Source organism: Centruroides sculpturatus, unplaced genomic scaffold (assembly GCF_000671375.1).
Source record: "Centruroides sculpturatus isolate CEXI.00-Female unplaced genomic scaffold, Cexi_2.0 scaffold1512, whole genome shotgun sequence".
Lineage (NCBI taxonomy): Eukaryota > Metazoa > Arthropoda > Arachnida > Scorpiones > Buthidae > Centruroides > Centruroides sculpturatus.
This window is the reverse complement of record NW_019385737.1, coordinates 33,297-46,605: the sequence shown is the minus strand read 5'-3', so window position 1 is coordinate 46,605 and position 13,309 is coordinate 33,297. Positions and strand designations below refer to the sequence as shown.

The following is a 13,309-nucleotide window of genomic DNA, read 5'->3' as shown; positions in this document are numbered from 1 at the left end:
AATATCACAATTACATTCCGAATCGCTAACCACAATATAAGGGCTACAATTAAAAATAAAATAATAAAAACTTACTCAGTGAAATAAAATGTGTGGTGGATGTACCGGTGCATACCTGGTACAAAATATTCTTGAATTGTATGAATATTCTTTTAAAGATAATTATAATTAAATATAGCTTTGTAAAGAAACGTACATAAAAATAACAAAATATTCTTTACTTTTTAAATCTTAAAACAATGCACTTAGTCAAATAGCTCCCTACAAGTGGCTAATGGATGAAATCAAAGACGGTTGCAGAGCATGCATACACACGGACTGCCAAATCCCCAGGGTGCCGGTGCCGGTCAATGTCAAATACCTCTTTTGTCGCATCACTAGTATATCTCAAAGGGCTGTTGTAGTTTTTAAATGTTTCTCATCATAGCTGTAAAAATCTAAATATGTTAAACTTAATAGTCCTTTGTTTTCTAACTAATTCGCTTTAGGATTAAGTGTCCTCAGAAATTTCCAAAATTACAACTTTTTGGTCACTCTCATTGAACTGGAAAAATTTCTGTCTTTATTACATTGATAATACGAAGAAATCAGTCTCTACTGTACTCGGCTAGAGATGGTTTGGTTAAGCTTTTGTTTAAGTAAAATTTTGGCTCTTTCGTCAGGGTTTTGTTTATGTCCCCAATTCCCTAATCGCTTAATTATTTAACTACTACTTAAGTAGAAATAAGTGGAAAGACAAATTTTTATGACAACAGATACTTATGGTAAATCGTAAATTTAAGGAAAATAAATTCTAGAGCTTTTTCTGCTCCTCGTGCATCTCTCTCATTCATTAAATTTAGTTGTAAATGATGCTACCAAAGTAACAGTTAATTTTTTAACATTGTACAAGAATTTTACACATTTTTTTTACATCCCCTTAAAGATGGGATATACAAAATCGTAATATCACTGGTTTAACATTGAAATTCCGTGAGTAATATAAAATCGGAGAGCGGAATAAAAATATCAAATATTTTAATGGATTTTTTTAAAACTCCTGTCAACTATACAGAACTATCGTAAAAACGTACCAGTAAATTCTTATCGGTTGGGTTAAGTTATAAATCTACTCGTGATTCACGTAATTGGGTGAGGGCTGCCAAATATCTAGAGGGCAGGCGGCTAACAGCCCAGAACCGGTCTTGGATAGAATTGGATACAGTATATGTGTAGCATTCACCCAAGGTCCTAGGCCTTCACCAGCTAAATCAGGTGAGGTTTGTGCTCTGTAAAGCGCATGCGAGAATCTGGCTTTTTGGATGCTGACAATACAGCACATCCACTCCACCACTAATATACAATAGCAATCTTATTTTTTTTTTCACGTGTAGTATAGAAATTTGTAATAAGATACATAATGCAGTTATAGTAAAATATTGTGCAATTATTTTCATATAATTAAAATGAATATGTATTTATTTTTTAGAAAATACAAGGGATGCGGCGCATCCACCGCTTCCAATGATGGCACGCCACTGGATACAACACTTTTGAAAGAATGAGGTTAAGAATGTGTATGCATTCATTTAACAAAATATTTATTTCTAACTTTTCATGAAGAACTTTCATGAAAAATTTGTACAAATGTATAAAATTCTTTGTAAAAAATCTAAAGTTAACAACCATTATTAAAACATCTACCAGAAGATTACCAAGCCTGTTCTTGCCTCTTATATTGCTTAGGAAATAGATGAAGGCAACAATTATACAACACAGCATATTTTTCAACAATATATTATTTGTTTTTGAACAAGAGTAGCTGTTATATTTGGAGTTCAAAAAGTTACCTTATTGTCATGAAATATGAAAGAACAAATGTCTACGGAAATGTGGTATGCCATAACACATTGTGGAGTTATTAGTTCTTTTTTCTTGTGGAAGACATCATCACAGTATTAATTTCATGAATGCTACTTACCATGATATATAGGTATTTAATACAATTCTGAAAATTTTAGAACAGAATTTGTAGGCCATATTTCAGTAAGATATGCTCTGAGCATTTACATATTGAGATTTACCGTATGTGTTTGTCAATTTTTGAAAAGAACTATTCTGGGAAATTGATCAAGAGAGATGGACTAATTGTATTTTCTCCAATATTTTTGGATGTAAAGCCAATGAATTTCTTTCTTTGGAATACACAATGGATAACATATAAGGTACTTCACGAAATATGAAAATCTGCATCACACACTTTACGAAAAACATCATATTCAGCAATGTATTTCAAAAACTTCTGAGACTGATTCCAAATGACAGTTGAATGAAAAATAAAAGTACTTAAATTTGAAAGTATTATTTGAGCATAATTTTATTTTTAATTAGTTTAACTAGATTTTATGATGCTGATGCAAATTTACAAAATATAAGTTACATCATGAAAATGAACAAAAAATAAAAATGGATATTTAAACTATATTTGATTATGATGTAAATAATTTGTATATTATTATTCTTAGGTACGATTAATGCTGAAAGTTCATGCATTTGTGAGAGAGAATGTTCCACGTGGTATCAATTTTAAACCACATGAAGGTAAGAAAGAAAAATAGTGCTTTAACTGATTATTATACAAATTTTAACATTTCTTTTTCTACATTTTCATTTAGATGATATACAGAAACCATACCCAGAAATAAGGAATCTCATTTACTTTTTATTTGTTCCCACTCTTGTTTACAGAGATAATTATCCTAGGTAATATTAATTTGAAAATGCTACATTTTTCTTTGAAGATACATATTATTTTAATTTTATATTTATGATAATTTATCTAATATTATCCTTGGATTAGAAAATTAGCTAATTATATTATATATAATTAACTCTTTTGTCGCATTCAATTCTGTATTATTCAAGCAAGAAGAAATGATAAGTTAAAAGTTCAAGGATCTGGAAATTTAATAAAATAGGTATTTCGAGACTAGGTTTATCTAATCATCAGATTGGCAACAAAAGCTTCAACATTTATGTACAAAATACAAAATGATATTTTCAAACATTGTGATTACTAAATTTCAATGTGAGCATTTTTTTAAGCAAAAGATTTTAAAGAGAAATGAAACAAATTTATATCCATATACAGGACCAGAATTCCCAAACAACTAAGTATGCTAAAGACTAGAATAGCAATATTTTTAAATTACTAAATTATGTTTTTCATAAAAATTTTTTTAGATATACAGTGGACCCTTGCTTAATGAGCACCTCGCATAACGATAAAATCAAATTTTTTAAAAATGATTCACTTAACCACTCAACAGTGAGGGGCGGACATATCCATCCAGGGCAATCGTGTGGCAGTGCTGAAGGATGGATATATTCATTAAATTCTTTTGGGGGTATTGCCAAAAACTATCCAAAAAAAATCCACATAAAAAATGAATTATGTAACAATAAAAAAAGACTTCTCTTTACTAGACATAAGTGTTTACAAAATCTTTTTCCGTAACGGTAATGAGAAAAAATGCATGAAAAATTACTTTAAAAATTTCCCACATTTATTCTCCACTACTTTGGGATAGCACCATATCTGACTATCCCACTGTTGAAAGGTTAACGAGCAAAGTTTCGCATAATGAGTGACGAGGAGAGGGAAGTCCCAGACTGTGCGCATACTCCATCATGCTATTATCTGTGATTTTTTTTGTTTTCTGCAAATCAAATTCATATTCCTGGTTGGTTCATTCCATGCTAAAAGAAAAGATGATGATGATGATTCATGCTCCTTAACAATATATATTGTATAAATTTTCTTTGAATAAACTTAAAATTATATGTAAAAGACGTATTTACTCGCATATAAGACGATCTTGCATATAGGACGAGGTGTGACTTTAAAGATCAAAATAAAGAAAATTATATTTATTAATACAATTCTAATTTTATTTTGTTTAAACACAAATAAATTATCAACAAATGCATGTATTAAGACAAACAACCATGTTTTCTTGATGCTATCACCTTTTGTCTACTCGGACTCACCCTCCAAAGCTTCATTAAAATTCTTCTCTTTTTCACTCTTACTCCACAAAGCATAGTCCTCTGATCCATCGAGTGAATTTAAAATGCAGTATTTCCTGAATGACTGCTATCAGCTTTTGAAGATTGCTTTTTCACACACCTGATACCCATGTAGCAAAACTAAAAGATTCTAATGCACATGACAGGAAAAAGTTTATTTTTAATGATTTAGAATTCACAAATATTAAAATTACCAATTTAACAAATATCAAATAACTACATTTATAATCATTAAAACAAAATAACCTATTGGAATATAAATACTTAATATAACCAAACACCTTAGTATTTATTAAATACTTTGTTGCTGGAAATACTAAGGTGTTTGGTTATTTTATAATCATTGCTAAGTGACCAGTATTTTCGGATCCTCTCTTTAAAAGCAACATTCACCTTGACCTTGCTAGCACTCTGCTATAATGGCAGCATGAACTATACACAGTTCACAAAAATTATTGCAAAAACACAAAGGATCCTTCACTCGTGCATATAGAATGAACTAGTTTTTGAAGCAGTGAAAAATGAATAAAAAACCTCATCTTATACGCAAGTAAATCGGTATTTGAGTATTTCCTATGGGGAAAATTGTTTCGCATTATGAGTAAGGTTCTGGAATGAATTATGCTTGTTAAGCGAGGTTCCACTGTATAAATGTAATTTTATATAATGAAACAAGTCTTTTGATTTCCAGCAGTATTTTAATATAATAAAAAAAAATGTTTTCATCCTATTCATGTCTTCCTCTGTTAGGACTAAGGAATAAAATACATAAAATAGCATTTTAAAAATAAAATCAAATACAAAATTACAAACTCGGACATTCTAAAATTTAACTGTATATAATACAAAATTTAAAAAGAAAGTAAAAATCAATAATTAAAATTTAACTTTTAAAGTAAATGAAACATAAATAAATAAGTATATAACTAAAAATAATCAATAGGCTGTAAGTGTCAAAGTTCACGTTTCAAAAATATATTTCCATGCTGGGGATACACTTTCTGCATCTCTAAAATTAATACTGCTGGAAATCAAAAGGTGTGTTTCATTATATAATCATTTTGTGTTCTGGTTTATCTTGAGAATATCAAATTGGTATTTTTAGGTAAACCAGTTTGTTTGCAATACCAAAAGTGTTTTAGTGACAAGATTTAATGCTAATTTTTTTAAAAAGAAATGTCCTCCATATATCCTAAAATGTCATCATCTTAGTCTAGTACAGGCATGGCCAACATATGGCCCGTCTAATGAATTTATGATAAAGATGAATTCACAATTAATCTTTTAATATTAGCTACTGAAATCTAATAGCTACTTTTGATGCCTAAAAAAAAAAGTCAACAACTCACTGTGCATTTAGAATCAACTCTCCATTACAAATCTCTTAAGTACAGCCTATAATGTTGATAGTGCATGATAATGTGAAAAATGTATCTGTAATCTCTATGTACAATTTAGTCTCTACAGGGTGACACCACAATGAGATCTTGCACCACCTCAAAATCTTCCTAGGGCAGCCTCTGGTTCGGCCTTTGAAAAAAGTTTTCGTTCCAATTCGGCCCAGGGGCAAAAACTGTTTGCCACCCCTGGTCTAGTACAGTAGAGCGTCAATTATCTGAAATGTCAATTATCCGAAAGAATTCCAGTCGGCAAATTTAAATTTTCGCCAGTGCTGTGGCACTGCAATTTTTGGCTATGTCTTGGACTATTTGAATATTTTACTTTTTTGATACTAAATTAACTTCTGAAGTATAATTTTTTAATTGTTTTTATATTTTTCAATATATTTATTTTGTTCGTACAAAATAAAAAAATAATTTTTAACGATACAATAGTCTTTGTTAGGCTTAACATCGACGAAAATTCAATGCAAAGCGACACGCAATGGAGAAAAATTTCAAAATGGGATAGGTTAATATATTTTTCCGTACATAATCAGTTATTCGAAATATCAATTTTCCGAACAACTCCAGTCCCCAATTGATTCGGATAATCGACTCTCTACTGTACATTGGACACAATTGATAAATATTTGTCAAGACTAAGTGACTTGGTACAGCCTTAATGGCAAGAGTCATTAGCAAGAAAGTCAACCATCTGTGAGATAAAAATAACAAAATACCATCTCTTGAACAATCAACAGAAATTACACCTATTCAATTCTAAGTAGAAATGTGCAAACTGACAGAAGTCTGTAACATTAATTTCTATTTAATCTCAATTAGATTTACACATTAGTCTGCTTGTGCTTATTTACAACAGCCAAAGTATATGAGATGTAAACCCTGTAAACCAGAAATATTCCTGTAACTTGTAAAACTTATTGTGCGCTCAGTGATATACAGATGTTCACTGAGCACACAATAAGTTTTGGACTCTGAGCAAACTAATCTGTTTGGAAAGTGAATACTCATCTTTCAATAAAACTTGTTTCCAACTGCTCCTTTGGTATCTTGAAGTTAGATAACTTGGAAAATGCCCATTGCATATGAATGAAACTCTGCACACTTACTGCATCAATTAATTATTAATATTTTTGTAAAAGTATTAACATGGGCAGCAATTTCCATAAAAATTTTTTGAAAAATCATTATTTATTTGACTATATTTGTTTTCTTGAAGTTAAATTAATATTATGATAATTTTAAATTAAAATACAAGATTTTAACTTTATATACTTATTTCCTAATTTTTTATTTTGTATATAACATAAAATTACTCACATATGAAATTAAAAAATTTGTTCCATTACTATTGTAATTATTTTTATTAGATATAATTGCATTTAGATATTATATATTATAAAAGTGTAATTTACATGAAATTTTATAACATAATACTGGTATGTAAAATTTTATTTAAATAATGTGAAATTTGTTAAAAATAACCTCACAAACTCATAAATATGGCAGTTTAATTTTTAATATCAATATAAATACTATTCAAAATTTTCTCTTATTTTTTAGATTTATTACATTTTTATTTGATACATATACTTTTTAATTTTATAGGTTGCCAAGAACATCTTGGAAGAAAGTAGCAATATATTTTGTTCAATTTGTTGCATGTATTTTCACTACATTTGTACCTTTCTGCCGATTTCTAGTGACAACATTTAGTCAAGTTGGATTTATTCAATTCACAAAAGCAGATATTATTTTAATTCAAACAAAAGCAGTACTTGTTGGTAGTCTTTGCATGTTTTTGTTATTTTATGGAATGCTGCATTGCTGGTTAAATATGTTTGCTGAAATTTTACGTTTTGCAGATCGCCAATTTTACTCGGTTAGTGTATTTTTGCTTTGGTTAATTTTTCTTATTATAGATTGTAATATACATTAATGAATATTATACTTGTTAAGAAAGCTCCTCAAATTATATCCAATTCAAACTGCTTTTCTTAGACAACTTTTTTGATAACTCAAGTTCTTTAATTTGTGTGTTAACTAAAGCTGTACTAAATAATACCTTAGTGTATATATATATATAGACAGTTACATTAGTTGAGAAATTAGTATTGGAGAAAATGGTATTATCGTTATTTAATCTTTATATAATATAGTGGATAGATGTTCAGGAGGGTTGATGTCATCCCAGCAAATGAAACCCCTATGTAATTCTCTGTTGGAATTAAGTCTTTGATGTTTGGCAAGCAATTTGATCTTTCTCTGATGTTTCTTCTTAATCTGAATGAGATTGATTCTAAAAGATTGACCACTCTTTTATTGATGTTCACTAGTAGGGCTAGACTATAGTTGTAGAAATCATTCCCAAAATGTATGAGTTTGTTTATTAGGATGAATCTTCTTCTACTAAAATGAATAGCTTTTTGTAAGAAAGTAAGATAATGCAATCAAACAGAAAGGGAAATTAAATATAGAGTTTAGAAAGAGGCCCTTCTTATGGGATTGTAGGATAAAGACTAATTTTTCAGACATGTAACATATTTGAACTATCAAGTTTCTGTTCTTTTTGGCCATTAACATTTAACTCTGACAGAGAATTACATTGGGGCCTCATTTGCTGGGATGACACCAATATACTTAATACTTTTAAGAAAATCATACAATAATAATTCACTCATTCTTAATCAATTATTATTAATTAATTTATTTAAGATTTAAACATTATTTTAAAATAATTGAAAACAGTTATAAATTACAACTTATTAACATTATAAGAAAATTTAAATTGAAATTCTATGATATTAAAGATTGAAGAAATATTATATTTATAAATAACAAATTGAAAATACTAAAATTTAAACTGAAAAACTGCTCCATTTTTATCAAATAATTGCTATAAATTTCTGTATTAGATTCTTCAAAGTCAAAAGAGATTAAATTAAGCAAAATTTCTCTTTATTTATGAATAGATTGCAATGAAAAGATATTAGAGATTTGTTTTATTAATATAGTTATTAAAAAATGGTGGTGCTACAAACAAGTTTTAAAAGAATTGAAAGTAATAACATGGTTAAATAAGATATCTAAAAACTAAGATGATATCTAAATGAATTAAAATTAATTACTAAAGAAGAAAGTTTGTAAAATCTAACTCAAATTGTTTTTTTCTGTTGAGTGAAAAACTTGTCAAAAAGTCTTCAAAAACAAAATTCTTTGTTTTCTATTTTTCTGCCTTGTGGGTGTGACTCAATGTATCCAAGACAGTTCTTTTGGTTACATAACCATACTCAGTAGTTAGTAATAGATTTTGAATAATGGCCTCATAAGATGATGACATTCAAATTTTTGATTGAGTACACAACACTAAAGCTTTTGAATTTTTGAAAAGTTAACTCCAGAAAGAGCAATTTGGTTGGACTTTGTGTTTGAGAAGCTTCCTGAACAAGTGAAACTATTTAGATGAAATGAATATGATATTATTTTATGATATTTTACTAAAATATTTGTCACTTTTAAAATGTTTTATTAAAAATAAAAACATAAATAGTGATAATTCTTAATTACCAAGTTAAATAAATCGAAAATAATCATAGTACATTTTTTTAATAAAATGTATTTGTTTTATCATTAGTATTCAGATACTAAAATGCCAACAACCACTACATTATAGGAGACTATTAGGAGTATGGTCTTAGTCAGGTCAGAAACACACTGGTCAATTCCATATTCTGTCATACCAGTAATAGGAGAATCCATGACCCAGTTGTTCTGTAGCAGATGTAAGTGGTTCCAGTGGGTACAGCTGTAGGTGGTAATATCTTTGATCCTATTGATTTCAATGTTTAGTTCAATTTTAACATAATGATGATTACTGGAACTCGGTTCTTCCATAGTTGAGCAGTAATTAATCATGGGAACCATGTGAGCATTAGCTAATGTGACATCCACCCAGCTACATTATAGGAGACTACATTATAGGAGACTATTATAGGAGACTATTGTCTTGCAATTAATTTAAATTAATTACTAAATAATTTGTCACTAGAAGGAGGTGTTCAAGTCTTGGTCAAGAGAGTTAATAGAGTTTCAAAGCAGAATTCTAGTGCTACATAAGCAGTTGCCCCATGTGACATGTTAGCAGTATTAAAGATTCCTTAGTTGATGATTTCTGATATATGTAAATTGAAGTAAAAACGGCTTGATCTTGCCAAAAACTGGCTCAATAAACTTTGAAAATAATATAGTATGACAGCTGTGTGCATAGTCTTCTGTACATTTTTCCAGCTGTCATATTACTGTGCACTTAACATTGTGTGAAGTCACTTAAATATTGTGAGACTACTGGTGTTCAAATCATTTGCAATAATATGTACAAAACACTATATCAATTGGTATGGATTACCATTGCCACGGTATGACTACCTTTACAATGCAATAAAAGTTTATTTCTCTAACACTTTCAGTCTTCTTAATCGACCTTTTTCAAGAAATTGAAAAATCAAAATTAAACAAAAGCCTTAATTTATTCTAGATCACTTAATTTGAATATATTGAGGCTTTTGTTAGTTTCTGAATTTTAAATTTTCCAAGGAAGGCCAATTAAGAAGACCAAAATTGTTAGAGACAAACTTTTACTGCACCATAAAGATATGAATTACCATGGTTGTGCATATGCTTACAAGCTGCTAGGCATGTCAACTAATGCTACATGCTAATTAACATCATGTGAGAAGCATTGATCTTGGACTACAGATCAATGAAAACATGCTTTGCACAGATGAATCACAGTACCCATTCTGCTAGTCTGATGATTGTTCCTAGATGTGATGAGTATCTTGTGGACTATATTTTTCCAACAATGGAGTTTACTAGAGGTAGCATAATAGTTTTAGGTTAATTTTGTGCTTTGGCTTGGATCACTAATTATTTTGGACAAAACCATGAATGCTTGGACTATTGGATGTCTTGGACAATTATATATCACCAATGTTGTGGTAATACTTTTGTTATACCTCTATCAGCATGTTGACAATATAATGCATACAGACATTTTACAAGTTAGTTCAATTATTATTTACTCATATAGTATATGTACTGTACAGTACATATATAATACAAGTTCCACACTGTCTTGTGATACAATGTTTTGTGCTTGAATTACATTTTATGAAGAGACATTGTGAAACACTCATCCCTCTGGGAGGGTGCCATTATATATGTCTTATCACTAGATATCACTAGAGGCTCATAGTATGTAGAGAACCTATAATGAGAGAGTGGCTATATAAAAGGAATGCTTTTCTATTAGCAATTTGTGATCACATGACTTTAAGCTACCATTATTCTTCTGAACAGCATGTTAGCAAGATCAGAACGAAAATATGGATAAATTTTATCGTCTCTACATTCATTGTCTGCAAACAAATTAAAATTAATCAAAGGTTAGTGATATTAAGAATATATAGACAATATTTTGAATGATGGTATACTGTTTATTTGTATTGATCTTTAGTTTTTGAGTTTTATTCAATTTGTTATTAGAGAGGTTGCGGCCGACGTTTTCAACGCAAAAACGTGTACGGATGTTCAGCGCCACTTTCCTAAAGGCCTAGAAGTTTGGCAATGGTGTTTGGGATGTTGAGCATGATTCCACTGACTATCCAAGCACCGTTGTCAAACTTTTAGGCTTATAGGAAAGCAACGCTGAACATCCAACGTACACGTTTTCGTGATGAAAACGTCGGCCGCAACCTCTCTATTGTAAATATTACTGATATTTGTTAGTTAAGTAAGAAGTTATTGTTTAGTTTAATTTATTTCACACTGATAATTCTGAGAGTATGACTGGATGTGCTGCTTTTGGCTGCACAAATCACAGTGAGAATGGATTTTTGATGAAAGTTTTCTGAAAGCTCCTGCATGTCAAACTTTGGGAAACAAAAGTGAAAACTGCAAAGCAACCAACTGCAGCTATTTATTTGAGGTAAGTAAAGTATTAACAATCATCTATGTATGTAAAATTTTTATTTTATACTCAGACGATATAGTCATTCATAAAACAGTCCAAATTGCTTAAAATTTAAATTAAAAAAATTCAGTATACATAAATTAACTATGAATATTGATATAGTTTAATATTTATAATATGTGATATATAATATCTGATATGATAGTCCTTAATTATACAAATCTACCTTATTTTAATAAAAAGCATTGTAAATTACAGTATATTTGTAATTTAGAACATAAAATATATAAAATAGAATTTGATATTGAAATGATTGATGAAAAATAAATATATTTTAATTATACAGTATTTATCATAAGCCACTTATAATAAATTATTATTTTAGTTTAATAAATAACAATAATAATAATAATATATAAGTATGATGTGTATTGTGCAGGAATTAAGTTGTTTTATAAATACATCTCACAGTAGAATACATTTACCTTCTATAAACATATATATAATATATTTTACTTCCATGCAATTGGAACTTATGCTATTGCATAAGTTCCAATTGCATGGAACTTATGCAATAGCAAATCATAAGTAAAAATTATCTTATAACATAAGTAGAGTCTCATATTTATAGTAATATATATATGTCATTACTAAGAAATAGATCGATATGATATTCACTCGACACTGAGGGACAGATATATCCGTCCAGGGCCATTGTGTGGCAGTGGTGAGGAACGGATACATCCGTTAAATTCTTTTGGGGTATCACCAAAAACTACCACAAAAAAAATTCACATAAAAAATGAATTATGTAACAATAAAAAAAGACTTTTCTTTACTAGACATAACTGTTTACAAAATCTTTTTCCAAAATGGTAATGAGAAAAAACACGTGAAAAAATACTTTAAAAAATTTCCCATGTTTATTCTCCACTACTTTGGGATAGCACCATACCTGACTATCCCACTGTTGAAAGGATATTGTATACAGTAGAGCATCGTTTATTCGAAAGCCAATCAACCGAAATGTTGGTTAACTGAATGCGTTCCAGTTGGACTGTGTTGTGCTGAATCAAATGTTTTTGATACTAGATTAACTTCCAAAATATAATTTTTTTTGTTTTTATATTTTTAAATGTATTTGTTTTGTTTGTACAAAATAAAGAAATAATTTTTAATGATACAATACTATGATTATTATTGTAAAAAGTTTACACTAGGCTTAACATCAACGAAAATTCAACACAAAGTGACACACAACGGAGAAAAATTTCAACATGGAATAGGTTAATATATTTTCATACATAATCGGTTATCCATAAAATAAGTTATCCGAATAACCCCAGTCCCCAATTGATTCAGATAAATGACGCTCTACTGTAATATAAACCTGTATAAATTATATATTTTATACATTATATATATATATATATATGTGTATGTGTGTGTATAGTTTATATTATACTAGCAGATAAGCTCGGCATTGCTTGGGCAAAAAGTAATGATAGCGAAGATTAAGATTATTACATTACAGCCAATCTTACCTGTTTTCACAGAATGCAAGAATTAGGTTCCCCTGTTTCCAGACTAATTAGAAAATTTTTAGATGGGTCTAATATTATGTTTGATTTAACGCAAAAAACCGCATCTGCGCCTGTAAATCTTGCACGTTGCTTTCCCTTAACACTTCCATTGTTGAAGCCTTAATCCTGTTACTTTCCCCGCGGGGGGGGTGAATTTCAAAAAATTCCTTGTTAGTGTGCATTCTCATGACGTACCCTAAAGCTGGATGCACACATGCGGCGCGGCAAGGAAAAGTGGCAGGATGACGTCACTTATCTCACCGCAGAAGTTGATTTTGTGCCGC

At 29.5% G+C, this 13,309-nt stretch overlaps 1 protein-coding gene across 1 annotated transcript in view; it reads left to right on the top strand.

The window, feature by feature from the left end:
- The window catches only part of LOC111641665, a 46,501-nt gene that overhangs the window by 23,830 nt on the left and 9,362 nt on the right, over positions 1-13,309 (top strand). Inside the window, exons 8-11 of the mRNA XM_023387867.1 lie at positions 2,505-2,580; positions 2,655-2,742; positions 7,080-7,353; positions 9,520-9,600. Of these exons, the coding sequence (XP_023243635.1) occupies positions 2,505-2,580; positions 2,655-2,742; positions 7,080-7,353; positions 9,520-9,600 (519 nt within the window). The remainder of the gene's footprint in view (positions 1-2,504; positions 2,581-2,654; positions 2,743-7,079; positions 7,354-9,519; positions 9,601-13,309) is intronic.